Source organism: Parasteatoda tepidariorum, chromosome 4 (genome assembly GCF_982258835.1).
Source record: "Parasteatoda tepidariorum strain Cologne lab strain chromosome 4, Ptep-v5.0, whole genome shotgun sequence".
In the NCBI taxonomy this organism is placed as follows: domain Eukaryota; kingdom Metazoa; phylum Arthropoda; class Arachnida; order Araneae; family Theridiidae; genus Parasteatoda; species Parasteatoda tepidariorum.
This window is the reverse complement of record NC_141758.1, coordinates 59,467,831-59,486,051: the sequence shown is the minus strand read 5'-3', so window position 1 is coordinate 59,486,051 and position 18,221 is coordinate 59,467,831. Positions and strand designations below refer to the sequence as shown.

General features: G+C 33.2%; 1 protein-coding gene across 4 annotated transcripts in view; it reads left to right on the top strand.

The window, feature by feature from the left end:
• The window catches only part of sli (slit guidance ligand), a 359,497-nt gene that overhangs the window by 298,773 nt on the left and 42,503 nt on the right, over positions 1 to 18,221 (top strand). For 2 of the 4 annotated variants that reach the window (XM_071182345.2, XM_071182344.1), the window contains exon 15: positions 14,215 to 14,372. In XM_071182345.2, coding sequence (XP_071038446.1) covers positions 14,215 to 14,372 — 158 coding nt within the window. Of the gene's footprint in view, positions 1 to 14,214; positions 14,379 to 18,221 lie in introns of all 4 variants that reach the window. The other 2 variants (XM_071182347.1, XM_071182346.1) reach the window with 1 other exon arrangement.

Here is an 18,221-nt window from a genome sequence, read left to right as displayed (position 1 = left end):
TTTTGACGCTTCTACCCATACTTTATTATCGTCTGCAGCTCACAAACCCCGGTTGCAGGGAAAAATAAATAGAAGAGCGATACTTCCTAAATTAAATTTTTGTTTTCGCTGTTGCTCTACAAGGCGTTTTATTTGTTTTTCTCCTGTCACGCGTTTTTCTTTTTTTCCGTTCGCGAAATGCGAGAAAACTTGTAGCGAAGATTGCCATTAAATGTCGCACTGGCGTGAAAATCTGTTCGAAGCAAATTTGTTAGATTGTCGCGGATGGGTAAAAGAAAAAAGAGTTGCGGGGAATGCATGCAAATTGAGAAGGCGTTTCTTTTCAAAGAGAATGAATGATAAATAGTTCAATAATGAAGGAAAATTTTAAATGGCTTCAGTAAATCAATTGAAAGCTAAAAAATTTCTTTTTGAAAGCTTTTTATTGGTTCCTACGAATTTATCTATTTTATTATCATTTATTAAATTTAAACAAGTTATAGAATCATTCATGTTTAGTTTCACTTACTAAATTTTATTTATTTATTTATTTTTGTAGACTAATTTAATACTTATTGAGGACTAAAATTTTAATTGCATAAATTTGTTCTTTAAATATTTTATTTTGCTTAAAAAACAAATAAAGAAGTTTTTATAGTTCTGGGAAAACACAACCTCAAAAGAATATATTTTCTAAATTTTAATGTGGAATTCTCATTTTTAATACATTTAAAATTAGCTAAGAATTTAATACTGCTGTGCGGAATTGCTGTTTATTAGCATAATGCTTCAGTTCTCATTTTTATTGAAACAAATTTGGTAAAATTTTGGTTGTACGCCGGTACGATTGATTTGATTTATATTCAGTGAAATAATTTTTCTTCAAATTTATACGAACAATATTTAAGACTTTTCAGAAATAGTTAAAACGAGCCAACTGTTATTTAAATGCTCTAACAGCCGCAGTTTTGTCAAATAGTAACATTTTATGTCATATCTTGTATTAGCTCCTTATTGATTAACCAATATCTCTGAAAGCATATTTAATTCTAGAATGAAAAAAACAACATGTGTCGATTTTACTTGTCTTTTTTATTACCAGACTAACCAAAATATGAACACGTTAGCTAAAAAAGAAATCTAATTTGCTTTTGGAAAAACTTTTCACGATATCGATTACAACATATTAGAAAACTGGCTATTGGTAAAATACACAAAATAAAACAATGAATTAAGGTACCCGAATAAAATCTATTTTAAGCCATTTATGACCAAATTGGCACATTTTTTTCAAAAAATAAAAGATATTATTGCTATGTCACTCAAAGCATTTGAATCATTATTCTTTTTTAACTAGAACAGATGTTATGATAATTTAAAAAAAAAAAACATTTACTCTTTTAGTGTAGTACCATGGCCCTTCTATTTAGCCATATACCTCAAACCGTTACCCATATATATCTAAATCTTATATGTATATCTTTCACCTATATATATCTAAAAATCTGATCAATTAGATCAAAAGTTATTCAAGGTGGCAGCTGTTTTTTAACGCTTTAGTGTACATTATTAAATGTAACTTATAAAGCATATTATGGAGAACATTATGTTTCCCGCTTACAAACACATACATATTCCTCTTCACTCCAAATTGAAGCATTGGGTGTCGATCATAGTTTACCATTTCACTCTATTTATGACTAGATATTTCACTTTATTTATGACTAGATTCACTCTATTTATGACTAGATTATTCTCCATGTCTTTTCTATTGTTTTTAATTCGTTTACAATCGTCCTGCCCCAAATATTTTTAGGTCTTCCGGTTTTTCTATTTCCATGATGGTTTCACTCAAAAACTTGTTTTACATTAAATGTTTCTGGTTTACGTAGAACATGCCCAATCTATTTCAATTTAGGTTTTTTTTTAAATTTCCCGATCAATCGGTTTCTGTTTTGCTTTTCTAAGTATTTCTGCATAACACATTTTATGGAACCACTTTGATACGCAAGATTCTTCTTAAACAGTTGTTAATGAATCCTTGCAGTTTTTTCATGTTATTTTTATCGCAATTTCTCAGATCCATAGAAAAGGGCAGATTTAACATGAATGTTGGAAATTCTAATTTTTGTTGAACTAGTTGTCAACAAAAATTCGCTTATAATATCGAGATTCGCTCTAGACGATCCGAAAATCACTCTTTGTTTCTCTCTTCTAAAATTAAAACATAATGTTTACGTCCATCAACAACCGAGCGAGAAACTTGGCAAGTGGCATCAAGGAAAAAAGTAAAACTGACACTTCATTTTCAAATAGACACATTGACAAAATTCAGTTAAAAGAACCTTCTTTTCTTCCTCGGTTAACTTTTACATCATCAGTAACTCCAGAATTTATGCTTTACGGAAAGAATAATTCGTCTTTTTTTAACCAATAATCGTTATCAGCAACTCATTTGGAGTGGTACTTAAGTTGAGTTCAAGAAACCAGTAATAATGTCATCAGCGGCCAGCTTAATTATCTTTACTTAATTAACTTCGTTCACATAGGGTTCCGAGAGGAAGTTTTCCAGATTTTTTTATCAAAGATTTATGCTTTCTTCTTCGCCACCTACTTAAGTTTAAAAAAAAAAAATCTTTCAAAAGAACCATTTTTTCTGGCATCGGTCTCCTAAGAAAATACATTGTTAGTCCGAATTTTTTGATGAAAGTTTCAGTTTTTTAGATTTTGCCAAATCATTGTTGTTTTAATAATTTAAATAGTTTAAATTTTCTTTCGTTTACTTAATAGAAATATTTATGATGATGCAATATTACTTATTTTGTAGTGAGTGCTATCAAATTTTTAATACTTAGCCGCTGCTATTTATGATGTTTTGTTCATATTGAAAAACCCTTTCTCTCAATAACAAAAAAAAGAAGAAAAAAAGAACTAGGCACCGTCATTGCTTTGGGAGTTCAGCTTTACACAAAAACTATGAAACTTGAAATTACGAAGGTACTTAGAGAAATATACTGGAAACACGATGGAAAAAAATTAAGCATTCGATAATTCGTTGGAGAATTATTGACTGCTGAACTTGTAATAAAAAATAACCTGCGGACCACTCATCAGCTAACAGGAATGCAATTAAAGAGTTGAAATTTTGCGTGTTTAAAGAATCATTTTTATTGACATGAGCTCTTTTTCTAAAATTCCAATTTGTTGGACGAATTTGAGTTACTTTTTTGGGCCAGAATAGCCTAGTTGGTAGGGTGATGGGACTAGTGTTCGACAGAACGGGAGTTCGAATCCAGCCGGCCGAAGAATCCCAGTGTATTAAATGGTGACTGGTGCACGTTAAATCTGCCGGGGTCACAAAGTACTCCTAGATCCCATAACAAATCAGTACCTCAGGGGGTACTTATCTAGGAGTTCCCTTGTCTTCTGGATTGGGTTCAAAATTACAGCACTTCGGAGGTGAACATTGGTAAACGTAAACTCTAATTTGGTAGGCTGTTTAACGACGGTTATAAAATAATATTTGTTGGACAGTTTCTACAGTTTTGAGTTTTTGTTTTTTGTGAATCTTCGCTCTTTTTTTTAGCTTTAAATGAGTATTTATTCATTGTTGTAAGAAACTCGTGATCAGTATTTTATAAGACCCCATTGAAAAAATAAAGGTTAATTTTATTTTGTTTGATAAATTCTAAAATCGGTGAATTATTAATAAAATAATCCAAGAGAAATTTTCTTTAATAAGATTGTTAATAATTTCATTTAAGTAGTTAGAGAACCGGTACGTGTAAGTTCATTTGAATTCGCTACTTTATAGATTACGTTTTCTGTTTTGTCTATTTTTTCATTTTTTTGTTTTCCGGATCCCTAATAATTTTTTTAAATAAAAAGTTCTTTTTAAATATTTTTAAAAATGTTTTATTTTAATAATTTTTAAAAATGTTTTATTTTAATAATTTTTTTCTTCTCTTTTCATTAATCTTTATTATTTCCCATATTTTCAATATATATATGATATCCCATATTTTCAATATATAATGAGTGATTAAAGGACTAATATATTATTAGTCTTTTATAACTATAATTCAAAATTGGTATATTTCGGATATAAACTATATACCATATAGTGATGGCAGATATTATTATCGAACATCCTGTAACTCTGTATATTTTTACTCTAGTGTTGAAAAACACGATATTAAATAATTTTTATTTGATCATTTAATTGTAATAAAATTTCACTAATGAGCAATTGGCGACGGTTCCGAACTTATTCCAGAGAACTGTTTGAGTGCTAAGACAATGGTTAATTACTTGCATCCGGTATATAAAATAAATTTGTTGGATTTAAGCATCGAGGGCATTTATTTAAAAAAAAGTTAACAAAACCCGCTTTACATTTCCGCTCTATCCACGTTTAAAAACAGAGAAAAATTAAACTCTCGAGGTCTTTTGTTCCCAAGTTTTTTTAATCTCTTTTTATAACCACAACTTTTTTTTTAATAGACACCTTTAAAAAAAAGTATTTTTTATAAACTTCATTCATCATTATTTGTTCTATAAAGGGATTATTAATGTTATCGAGCACACTGAAAAAGGGAGAAAAAAAATGCATAGAGACCAGCCACGAAATCCTATCACTCAACATCTTTACAAAGACCCCGATCCGGCCCAAGATAGGGCAAACAATTAGTCAGGGAAGAGTGTTTTTTTTTTCTTCCCCTACATCTTTCCCTATCTTTCATTTTTCTATTTGCTTTATAGTATCGGAAAGATAACGGTATACAATAGAAATCTTCCTTCTTTTTTTTAGCACTTGCAGAGAGAACGGCTCCTTAGAAAGTATTGGGTATTAATTCAGAGGTGGAGCTTGTGGGTGGAGCTGATGAAAATGGAATTTGCCGTCACAAATACACTTTGATAAATGAGTTTTTTTCTGCATTAGAGCCATATCGTTAAACATATTTATAGCATTAGAGAGTGTCAGTTGTTATTTTGGATATAATCATATAATTATATATACACTGGTGGACAAAATTAAGAGATGGAAGACGTTTTCCCAAATATCTCAAAAAATACTGAATATATAAATAAATGAAATTTGCTATGGATATAGCTTATTCCATGATAATAAAGTATGCAAACAAAAATGAAAGTGCCATTCACTGGCAAGACCTATTGCCAATAAATCCAGTCTGAACTTAAGGATAAAAGATGACAACAGGCTTGTACAGTGTGTGTTGCCTCTAGTATGGTGCATGGTCACCCCTGACAGACAGACAGCATGCACAACGAGTATGCATGCTCTTAATAAGGGAGTTAAGGAGGACTTGTGGAAGACCCTCCCATTCTTCCACCAGAGCAATTTTTAACTCCAGAATGGTTCTGGGGGGAGGTTGGCGCATCGCAATAGCTCTCCCAAGAGCATCCCAAGCATGTTCAATAGGATTCAGGTCAGGGGATTTGGCTGGCCAATCCATTCGTTGAATATCCTCGCTTTCCAGATACTCATCAACCATGAGAGCCCTATGTGGTAGTCGCCCATTGTCGTCCATAAAAATGAACTCAGGACCAACAGCGCCCCTGAAAAGACGCACATAGGCTCTAGGACCTCTTGCCTGTACCTCTGGGCATTCACGGAACCGTTGTCAAACACATGGAGCGGTGTGCGGGTATCTTTCATGTGCGAATGAATGTGCGAAAATGCTTTCCATCTCTTAATTTTGTCCACCAGTGTATATATAAATATGTATATATTGCATTTTGGTGCTCTTCTCTCTATTGTATTGATATATTTTACTTTGGCCATATTAATGTATCGCGCAAATTTTTGTTAATATAACTGTGGGTTGAAAATGTAGTTATATCTAATCGTTGTTAATTGTTATCGTTGCTGTTGTTTCTATTGCCTACTTACCACGCCAGCTTGGGAAACCAAGCTGGCAGAGGTTGCGTTTCCTGTTTTTCAGTGACACCATCAATGGCCGAGAATACTATTTCAGCCATACACACACACGCGTCACAGCCTATTTTACATGGTGAACTCATTCATTCTTCCATCTTCAGAACGTAATTTTGGCCTGAAATAGACAACGATCAATCTCTAATTCCAGTGGTATCAATTTGTTATGGGAACATGAAGGACTTTGTGACACCGACATATTTAGCGTCCACCAGTCACCATTTAATCCATTCGACCGGCTGGATTCGAACTCCCACTCTTACGAACACGAGTCCAATGTCCTACCAACCAGGCTATCTCGGCCCTTGTTATCGTTGTAATAGTAATGATGGGATGTAATTTTAATTCGATGTCATCGCCCAGTTTAATTTTATTCCGAAGTAAACACACATTTTTACTACATAAATTTCAAAGTAGCAGAAGACAAGTCTCAATCGAAACTTTTGCTTCAACAGTTCAGGGAGAATTACATAGACAATGATAATACCTTAAAATTCCTTTGCGTGCTTAAATGAAAGAATAGTTCTATGAATAGTTTAATGAAGTTCAACAGAATGTATACTGTAAGCATAAAATATTAAGTTATGGTCTCTTTTCGCTTCTCTTAACTTCAAAATGCAATGGAATTAAGTTTTGTTTATTCTCGGAAAGTAAATTCACTTCGTAATTGTGAAACGGAAAAGAAACTTTTTATTCCATTCGGCTTCTTCCATCTGAGATTGTAAAGAAGATATCTATGTCGCCATTTTAGATGGGCACGTGTTTTCGAACAAACAAGAAAACTTCGATGATATTAAATTTGTCGCTTGAAAGGAGAAAAGTTGGTGAAATGAATTTAGAGGGGTTTTCTGTAAATTGAATGCATTTCAACTGAAGAACTCTGAACTTTAACTTTTAGGAACTTTAATTTTCTAAACTAAGGAATTCTGAAATGTCATTTTGAAGTATTAATATTAATAAAATCACCGTTTATTTTCTTCTTAACAATGACTTCCATTAAAATGTAACTGCAAACTTATCAAAGTGGCAGGATAAACTATGACTCCGTTTAAGCGAACACCTCATAGAATAATTGAGAACGATGCAAATAGAATAAAATTTTGGGTTTGCTTTCGTAACTTAATTAACACTTGTTGTTGTTGCTGTCGTCGGCCACTGCTGTCACTCTGCTTTAAGGCAGAGTGGGTGTGTTTGCTCTTGTTTTCCAATGGCGCCATCTATGCCCAAGAATCCGACTTCTGCCCACCGATACGTCACACTCGTTTATAGGGCGGACTCATTCATTCATCTTTCAATTCCGCCACAGATCGTAATTTTGACCTGAAGCAGAGAACGATCAATCTCCAATTCAGTACCCCCAGAGTTATTGATTTGTTATTGGAACATAGAGGACTTCGTAACTCGATAGATTTAACGTGCACCAGTAACCATTTACTACACGGAGAGTTTTCGGCCGACTAGATCCGAACTCCCGTTCTCACAAACGCGAGTCCAGTGCCCTGCCAACCAGGCTATGCCTGCCATTAACACAAATTAGTTAGAATAATTAAACTCACGAAGACTACTACAGTTAACGATGCGAAAATCCCTGTCATAAGATCAAAAGTTACTGGTATCAACGCTTCCAAAAAAAACTTATTCAACATTTATCTGTGATGGCGTGCAATTTTGCTGCAATCTTAAGTGTTAAGTTACGCAATATTTCCGTTCAATGTAAACTAGTATCATTTAATTTATTTTGCAAAGGCGTAAATAGCACTTAAAAAAAGGTTCGACATAGGACGATAGTAAGATTGTAGCAAATTGCAAGATTGTTCGAAAATGTTTAATGTGCGCGAGAACTTTCACGTTCTATGATCTGCGCAAGTTCTATTGAGATTTGTTCCGTTGTAACTGTGTTGCACAGAACATACGTACCTGAAAGTGCGTAAATTTCCCAACGCTTAAACTTAGGTGGTTCCAGGAAGCTATCTGGAAAATATAAATTTCAAAGAAAATCGAATTGCAAATATTATTTAAAATAATCTTCAACTCACGTTTACAAATTCCCAAAGGCACAATCAGGAAAAATGTTATTAAAAATTGGATCATGCCTTGCTAAATTATCACATCGCGCCTTTAAACTTACTCATTTAATGACGTCTGCAAATTTGCTTAGCAAACTTCACAATAACACCACTTACGAAATCTGTGTATCATTTTTCGATGTAGCACCACTGAGGTTGCAGCAACCTTGCACGATTTTATGTCTCAACAACGTTTTACAGCGTAGTTTACCAGAACTGTTTTACTTTTAACACATAACAGTTCGCTTGCCAGAGATTCATTGTTTTAAAGCTAATCACATTTAGGCTAATGACAAAAATTCTTCATTTATACAAATAAGTATTTGGAACTAAATAATTGACTATCAAAAAATGGAGGTATTTGTTCATTGACGGTATAAAACAAATACGACGGATAACCTTTTGATGTGCAGAACTTTTATTAAACATATTTTTCATACTTCGTTTCATTACTTAAATAATTTGTACTAAAATGATACATTTGTATTAATTTAGGTCAAAATAAGTAAATAATATTATATTCAGCATTTTAATAATTTATGGTTATGAAAGACAGCATGAAACACCGATGGCTTTTGAAAAATCACTGTAATATGGTACGATTAGGCAGCATATTAAGGTTGCAAGCATTATACTTTCCTTGTATGACATAATACTTCAACAATGCCCCAAAGTTTTTAACAGCGTATGTTGTAAGTACTATACGTTCGATAAAGCAACCTTCTGCTTCTGAGTATAGGGTAAAAAGTAAAAGTGACTTAGACGGCAATAAATGATTTTTCCATTTTCACTGTAAAAAAATTAATATCAATTGGCAAATTCGATACAAAATGTTAAAATACTATCTGCAATTGAACTTCTTTATAAAATTGTAAATAGCTGTGTGATTTATAAATATGTAGTCGGACTTCTATTTAACGAACTTCCATTTTGCGAATTTCTCTATTTTGCGATTTTTTTCGAGGAGCCAGAAACATTCTAAAATGACATGGTAAAATAACTTCCAAATAGCGAAGTAAATTTCCTTTTTAACGAACTTTTCTTTGAGATCCACTTTTCCCATTCCCCAAAATATTTCAGAATATTTTAAACTTGTTAACGCATTTTTGGGGGGAAATGACATTGAATTGATTTTCGACAGCTACTCAACTTTTAGAGAAAGCAGTAAAGTCCCTTTCCCTTTTTGTTTGCATTTCATACAGAAATTCATGCCAAAAATCAATTTGCGAGAAAGCATAGCAGAATTTTCTGAAGCATGGAACTATGATGTTACAGATCGTACCATTCGTAACAGTTTTGCTAATCCTGGATTCTTAGTCAGCACGGAGGACAAGGATGATATTCCTTTAGAAGAACTTAACGATGATGTACTGATTAATGATTTTCTTTTTATTGATTCTGAAGCTGCAACCACAGAAACATTAGCAGAATCGGATAATTTAGACAGTGTGAAAAATAAAAACAATACAGCAATAAATTGGGATGAAGACAAAGAAGACAGAAATGATGAAGAAATCAATTGAAACAATTCAATAGTCGATAATAATTTACAAGATAAAGGTGTATCAATTGCAATTTTAATTATGTCCAGTGTTTATGAATTTAAAACCTGTTTTGTGTTGTTTATGTAAATGGTGATTTTCTATTCAACGAATTTTCCATATGACGAACTTTTCATCGGGGTTTAGTGACTTCGTTAAATAGAGGTCCAACTGCATTTTACTGAATAGGTTAAAACATTATCCATAACAATATATCCTAAAATCCTCTTTACATAATTTTTACGAGCATTTGAAAGTAAAAACGGAAACACAATTTGTTCAAAATTAGAACAAGTCTTGCAAAAGCAGTTATATCGCTTTCCAAATTTTCCGCAGGAAATTACAGTTTTAATACCACCATTTTCTCTGTTCCCCCCACCTGTAGATGTATGCGTTATAACTGAGATTTAACATATCGAACTTCACCGCTTCCACGTATGAACGATGGCTTTCGAAATCGAGTCTTCGCTCTCAAAGTTCCTTTTAATTAAGCGTGAGCTATTAATAATAATCCTGGCCTCCTGTGCCGTCAAGATAGGGTATCGCTCACCCTGCCATTCTTGTGAGGGTGTTTCTAGCACGATTCGCGGTTTACAGTTTCAGTAATTAACTGTGACGTGAGAGGGGTGGAAGGTGTTGCATTTAGCAGTTGACTGTTGCATAAAGAAACAAGTCGTTCGAAGTAAGGTGATACAGTAGAGTGTGGGGGGTTGGTAACTGGGTGTTGGTTAAGAATTAATTGCAGCATCTTTCCTAGTGCTCTGATTTGATACATAGATGATACAAGTTACTAAAGCAAATTTTCAAACAAATTCATTTTTAAGTTATTTGGATGGTGTTCAGAACATGGTATATTAAGGTTGTTTTCTGGGTTTGAGATAAGTCTGATATAAACCTCATTTTTAATATTTTTTTCGGTGCCATGAAATTATATATTGATTTCATGGTTTCATTTTGTCTCCTTTCAGCAACATTTCAAATTCTTCAAATCCGAAATAGTAGTTGTAAATTAACATATAAAAAATTATGACAGTGCACGCCGAGAATTGATCGACGGTTGTAGATCTATCTCTGTACTGTATAGTCTGAACAGACGGGATCAAAAATTAAAGATTATGTATGAGAATAGCTATGGTTCGAACCAAAACAATAAAAAAAATGTCATTTTTCCACAAAATGGTGGCCATTTGGAAAAAAGTAACCAAAAATTGACTTTTTTGACATTTAAGCATACACAAAAGTTTCGAAATTTTGGGAAATGTTCGATTTTTGTTGGTTTCAACCATAGCCACATGAATTATCTACAAAATTTCTAAATTAACATCAAAATCGATCGAGTATTTTTTTTTTTTTTTTTTTGCAATCCAAACGTCAAAAAAAAAAGAATAAGAAAAAAGAATAATTTTTGGAGATAGTATTAAAAGTTTTTCTCCGTTTTGTGGGAGGGGGAACTGACCATCAATTGGCGACACCTGGACCATACAGAACGCCTTCCTTGAACTCATGCATTTCGTCAGCGCGAATTACTTCCTCCCGGGCCGCAAATAATCTTAATCCTTGTACACTTTTCTATGCACTTTAGTAATTCTATTTTATTTTACAACCGTCGTTGAACAGCCAACCCAACTTTTTGGGTTTACGAGTACTAAATGTTCAATTCCGTAGCCTTGTAATTTTGAACCCAATCCGGAAGACAAGGAAACTCCTGAATCAAGTATTGGAAGAATTTTGCCTTCGTTGAGAACTTTTTGATGGAACGAAATCGCATTTACATGCAGAGTAAAAACCACGAAAACCTCCTACGGTTAGCCTAACGGCTAAGTTTCTATGTCTCATAGTTTTTACGCAGTGGGACAAATTATAACGTTAGCGTGAGCACCCAAAACAGGAACGGCGTGGGCAGTCCTCTCGATTTTTTTAATACAGAGTGATATAAAAATAGATCTTGGTAAAAAAAAAAACTATATTATCACACATATTTTTAATTGATTGATAAGAGTCGTGGAGGCTCGGGGTATAGGGAGTTCTCCTCCTTATGAGGTGACCCAGGTTAGAATCCCAACCGTGGTTTATTGATATGACTTTCGCGCCTGGTTCGCACCACAGTGGTTGACGGATCATGGGGTAGAATTCCCTTATCTTCGGGCTATCCATGGTAGATTTTCACTATTTTCGTCTCCATGGTACGCAAATACTGGTTAGTTCCATTAAAAAGTCCTCCTTAAACGCTTGTTTGTCCCAATGCTTGATTCAAGAGCTCATTGTCTTCTGGTTGTGATTCAAAATTACAAGTCTTCGAAGTTGAACATTGTTAGTCATATACTCAGAATTGGTCCAACTGTTCAAATCCGGTTATATAATGGATAGATAGTTAGAAAATCATGGATTTATTTTTTAGAAAGATGTAGTTTTCCTTCGATAAATCTAGAAAATCCATTAAAATAAAAACTACTTTAGCTTCATAAAATGTTTTTACTAATAGAGAAGTATATTTTTTTATTCTTAAACCAAAGAAACTTTTGAAACTACTTCGTTAACTATTTCCTTTCTTCGAGCTGCTTAATTAGAAATTCGTAAATTCTAAGAAACGCTTCAATTAATTCTACAGAGAATAAAATGAATTAGAAGCACAATGTTTGGGCTCTAAAATTACACTACACGTATCTTTGTAATTTTTGTCAGCTTAAAGTGGTTTAACTATGTCTTTTGAAAGTTTACAGAATAGTAACAAGAACAATTCTTTTTTTTAATTAGTTAAATTTTTGTACAAATGTAGTTGTCAAGAAATGTAGCCTTAATTAAATTTAATGGTGAAATGTGCTTACACATTTGAGCCTTTTTACGTATATTTTTAAAAATAATATATATTTGCTTTTAACTAAATACAGGATGGGTTAAGTAATTTATTCGGTTTTTAAGCCTTGGTTATTCTAACTGCGTGAGAATTATCGACTGAAACATTTTAAATGAAAAACATCACTGAGAATTTAGGGTAAAATGTATTAGCATGAAAAAGAGCAGTTACTTTTATGTAAATTCAATATTTACGTACATAAAAAGAAACGATCGTCATGTCATAGAGGATGAGAAGAAAGCTGCTATGACCCTCAATTGATATTAATTTATATCCCAGTACAGTATAGTACAAGTTAAATAGTAGTTAATAGACAGCTGTATAGTAGAAGTTGGATAGTACTGCAGAGGCTACTTTTTTCTGCAATATTTACCCTAAACGTTTACTGAATTGGTAAAATTGTATTTTTCTCATCGCAGACCAGAAATTTCCTTTAAAAATCACTCAATCAAAAAAAAAAGCCCAAAAATCTGCTCAAATGCTAAAAGGAAAGCGTTATTTACTAATTCCAAAAATCAAAATCTGCTACTAAATTTGCCACATTTTTGAATGACACATTATCTAATTTGAATCGAAGTTTCTGCCACACATTGCAAGTGCACAATTGAAAATGTGTAAACAAATTCTCAATTATGTATTTCAAACTTGAACTTGATGTGCTGCTTTTTAAAATGATCTTAAATTTTTAGTTTAATTTCAATTCACTACGCCATCAAATAAACAAAGCTGTTTTCGTTTTGTTAAACTGACATAAAAATTTTTAAGCTTTTTGTACCATAATATCGTTCAAATTTCCTTCAGTCTCGAATATGGTGCTAAGTTGATCCATAACATTGTACATGCTATAACTCAACTTGGGTTAAAAAAAAATGCTTCAATTTAATATCGTATTATGATTGCTGAGTATGGTTCAGGTACTGATATTATGGTTAAGCTTTAAACTTGTTTTAGCTATGTGAAGCCTCTTAAGTCGTTGTCGAAATTGCGGTTTAAAACATATCTTTTTTTTCAATAATCCCTTCTAATAATGAAACTTGGGCTGTTGTTGCTCAGGGAAAAGAGCGTATACCTCCAAATGAGGTAACCCAAGTTCAAATCCCAACGGAGGCTGGTTGAAACGAATTCTGCCTCCGACTCGCACCAACAACTCTGATGACGAAAAATATTCTAGTAGAGTCATGAGTTAGAATTTCCTTGCCATCGGGCTAACCGTGGGAGGTTTCCGTGGTTTTCCTTTCCGTATAACACAAATGTTGGTTAGTTCCATCAAAAAAATCCTCCATGAACACTAGTTTGTTCTATTGCTTGATCCGAAAGTTCCTTTGTCTTCTGGGTTGGGTTTTAAATTATAAGGCTATGGAATTGAACATGTTAATCATAAACTCATAATTGGGTCTGCTGTTCAGTTCAATTCCCAGTGGAGGCTGGTTGATACGAATTCTGCTTCCGGCTAGTTATGACGAAAAATATCCTAGTTGAGTTATGAGTTGGAATTTCTTTGCCATCGGGATAACCGTGGGATGTTTTCGTGGTATTCTTTCCGTGTAACACAGATGCGGGTTAATTCCATCAAAAAGTCCTCCATGAAGGATAGCATGTTCCAATGCTTGTCCAGTCCTTTTGTTTTCTGAGTTGGGTTTAAAATTACAAGGCTATGGAATTGAACATTGTTTGTCATAAACTCAGAATTAATTCTGCTGTCCATCGCCAGCTATAAAATGTAAAATAGTAATAAAACTTAAACTTTCTTAATGCAATAAATATAATTTTTTCTTTCATTTCGTATGATTAATCAATTTTTGTTTTCTCTTACAGACATTTGGCGAGAAATCCTTTTATATGTGACTGTAATCTGCGATGGTTGGCAGAATATTTGCATGCCAATCCGATCGAAACCAGTGGTGCTAGATGCGAAACTCCACGAAGGATGCACCGTCGACGGATTAGTCAAATGCGAGAGACTAAATACAAATGTAAAGGTACATTTCGTATTTTTGGTGGTGGAACATCAATTTTTGTAACTTTTGGCTGTAGTGAGTTAAACCTAAAAAAATGTTCTTAATAGATCGAATTAACAGAAAATTGAAGACTTGAATTATCTCAAAATGCCATTATAAAAGAAAGAGTGTAAGTTCCAACAAATATAATAAGATTGAAGGTCTATATTACTGCCGTTCTAAGAAAGAGCGCAGTATATTTGTTAGGTAAAAATCAGTTATTCTGCTAATTATCTAGGGTAATCCGTTAAAGTGCTTAAAAAAAATTTTAATTTCTCAAATACTTAGGTAATCTGCAAACTACCTATATAATCTGCAAATTAACGACTAGGCGTTTATTAAAAAGTAAATAAGATATATGCTGGAACAACAACAACGGTTCAATTCACTTAAATTCACATAATGTTATTCATTTATTTTTCGCTGTGTGAAAAATAAAGCTACTACAATCAAAATATTAGTTGATAGGGAGGAAAATAAAATTCAAAAATTCAAAAGGTTTAAAATATCGGTACAATTAAGGAAACTAAAATAATATCATTTATTTATTTTTCAGTTTTGAAAAAATCAAGTCATTTCAATTGGATACCAGCAAGTGACGTCATCGTAGGTAGATCGTGACATGTGACGATTCAGAAGCCATTCAGGCTCGACACACACGCGTAGACATCGCTTACAGATTAAATCTGATCAGGTCAAATTAAATATAATTTGAATCACGCAGTTATACATAATAACATTATTTCTTCTCGAATTGCAAGTACCCAATTAAATAATCAACAAATTAACTACAGAATGAGAGAAACAAACATTTGAACTTTAACGATATGAAAACCGTTAAAGCACAAATTACCTAGATTGACGGCGGAAACACTTGATTCCGCATTTTAAGGAATTACCCTAGTCATTCTTGCCGGAAGTCTAGGTAATGTGCGAATTACCCTAGATATTCTGCGGGAAATTTAGGTAATGTGCGAATTACCCTAGTTATTCTGCAGAAAATCTAGGTAATGTGCGAATTACCCTAGTTATTCTGCAGAAAATCTAGGTAATGTGCGTATTAATATTTTCCAGTGGTAACATATTCACAAATGTAAATTTCGAGGTAATGCAGATGTAGATTTTGGCAGTGGTGGGCCACCATGAAAATATTTATGGCTTCTGGAATTGTTTAACTGCATTATAGATACTCAAAGTAGGTTGTAGTAACATACACTAAGAATTAAAGACTCGATAAAGTAGAAAACCGAAAATGGCAGAGATAAAGAATACTACTTTCATGCATATCGTAGCAGATTAGCTGGCTGTAGTTACTGAAGTGGTTGTATTTAGTATTTTGTAGTTACTGCTTTGCTTCTCTCATAATTTTATTATTTAGCTCATATATCTTGCCTTTAATATGTTCCTTGTACAATTAAGAAAATGAAAAATTATGATTGAAGAAGAATGTAAGTTCTCAAATAAATCAGTTTTGTTATATTTTACATAATTCAAATGCATGTATATGCAATAATATTTTCTTAAAATAAGTTTAAAATCATATAAATAAGAAAAATATTATCCCTTCTATATATGTAGACGCGCATATAGATGAAAAAAGCTTTCGAAATTTTAAATACCCTTTTTCATAAGTATTGAGGGAAATTTGCTTTCGTGAAAGACTTTTTGATGCAACTAACCCGCATTTGCGTTACATGGAGAAATAACTACAAAAACCTTTTATGGTTAGCATGACGCTAGGGGACTCTAACCCATTATCCGTCCGCCACTGAGTATATTTTACGCCGGTGCGAACCGGGTGCGGAATCCGAATCGACCAGCTATCGCTGGGATCGAACCCGGGTCACCTCATTGGGAGGCGAGCGCTCTATCCCCTGAGCCACCACGGTTCTATATCTAGTTATTGTTCGAAAAAGGCAAGTTCCGTCACCAGTAATTGGTATGACAGTATGCGGCGCCATAGCATCGTGTGTGTTTAGAATTTCTACAACCATTTTAAGATAACCAATAATAAATCTAAATAATTACTTCGTAACTATGTATACTACTTCGTAACTATGTATACTACTTCGGAATTAAGTATAAAAATGCACCAATTGCATTTTTATAAAAATACCGAATTATTCTAAATAAATACTTAACGTATAACAAACTATTCAACACTACCTTAATTATTTCTTAAGACAGCCTAACAAAAATAATTAGCGTATGACTATTTAACACTACATAAATTTATTACTCAAGATAACCTAATGAAACGAATAATAATTATAGTGTTGCCAATAGATAGAGTAATACCTGAGTTTATGGCACCACATAAGAGAAATCTATACATAGATCAAAACTAATACGAAATCATTCGTCAGCAGCATTTTTGTTAGTGACAAGTTTATGTAATTACCGCTTTATATCTAGAAGCATGAAATGAATCGGAAATAAGAGGAAAAATTATCTTTATTGCTGTAATCCTCTTAAAAGTTGTTCTTACCTAATTAGTAGAAGACTAATTAGAACATCTTTCATCAAAGGATAATGGCTGCGAAGATTAAGAAAGTTTGGAACATCATTTCAAGACTTAATCTTACTGATCTCTAGTTAGAATGTTAAGCATCTATAAAGCGGATTGCTCTATCATCCAATACTAGTAGTAGTAGAATGTTTTAACAAGGTAAATCCCCTGCGCGAAATTAATCCTCCTAACATATTTTGATTGTTAAAAGATTGTCTAGGAATCTGTTGGTTTCCAATTTTTTCTGTATTTCTTGTTGTTTCTTTAGAACCTGTCAAATTGTTTCTTAAGTTATAATAGAATAAATTTGATCTCAAGTTGTGCCCAGTTATATGTATACAAAACAGCTCAGGTAATTTTATGATATCTATTATTTCATCTTTAAATTATAGATTGCTAGAGGTTGCCATTCTGTCAAAGTGGCGGGTAAAGTTTTCGCCCACCATGCCTTGGGTTTGATTCCCCTGCTTACAGTTAGGGTGGGCAATTGGACTGCACTTATTACGATCATATTTTAGTGGTTTAGTATCCACTTTTAATGTAACATCTTCGACGAATTCAGATTTGAAAAAATTTGGGTGGTTTTAGAACGTGGTGCGGAGGCCGGGTAGTTAACACCACCGTCTGTTCTTTAGTTCAAATAATGGTAGTAATTACCCTTGGATATAAGTATAGGTTGCATATTTGCCAGAAGAATGCAAAACATATTTTCGGATCATCATTGAAAATTAATTCGAGAATATCGCTAATGGCCACATATCTACCTAGTGCAATGTAAACAACAACAACAACAACAAAAAAAGAGTTCTTTAGCTATTTTTAAAATTCCTGATGAGGTCTCCAAACGAATGCACCTTTTGTTTACCACGTATTTTTCATATATCTACACATCTTTCTAGAGCAGCGGTGGCACAGGGGATAGAACTTTCGCCTCCCAATAAAGTGAACCCAGGTATGAATCCAATCGATGGCTATTTGATACGAATATTGCTCCCAGATCGCATCGACCACAGTGCTAATGTAAATGACTTCGTGGTTTTTTTCTCCGTGTAATGCAAATGTGGGTTAAGGGAAGATTTCCATATCGTGTGATCTGTGGCAGAATAATCGCTAAGTCCTCCATTCCCTTCTAGACATGAAGAGTTTTCAGTGTCTTGGACTCCCCAATGTATGACCCTGGAATATTACAATATGATACTCTCATTCACGCATAGATAGCAGCGCCACATAAAACTGCTTAACAAAAAAAAGTCTATTATTTCCCATCTCCTTCGACAGGTGAAACAACCAGAAAAACTAATTAAACCACTTTCCAC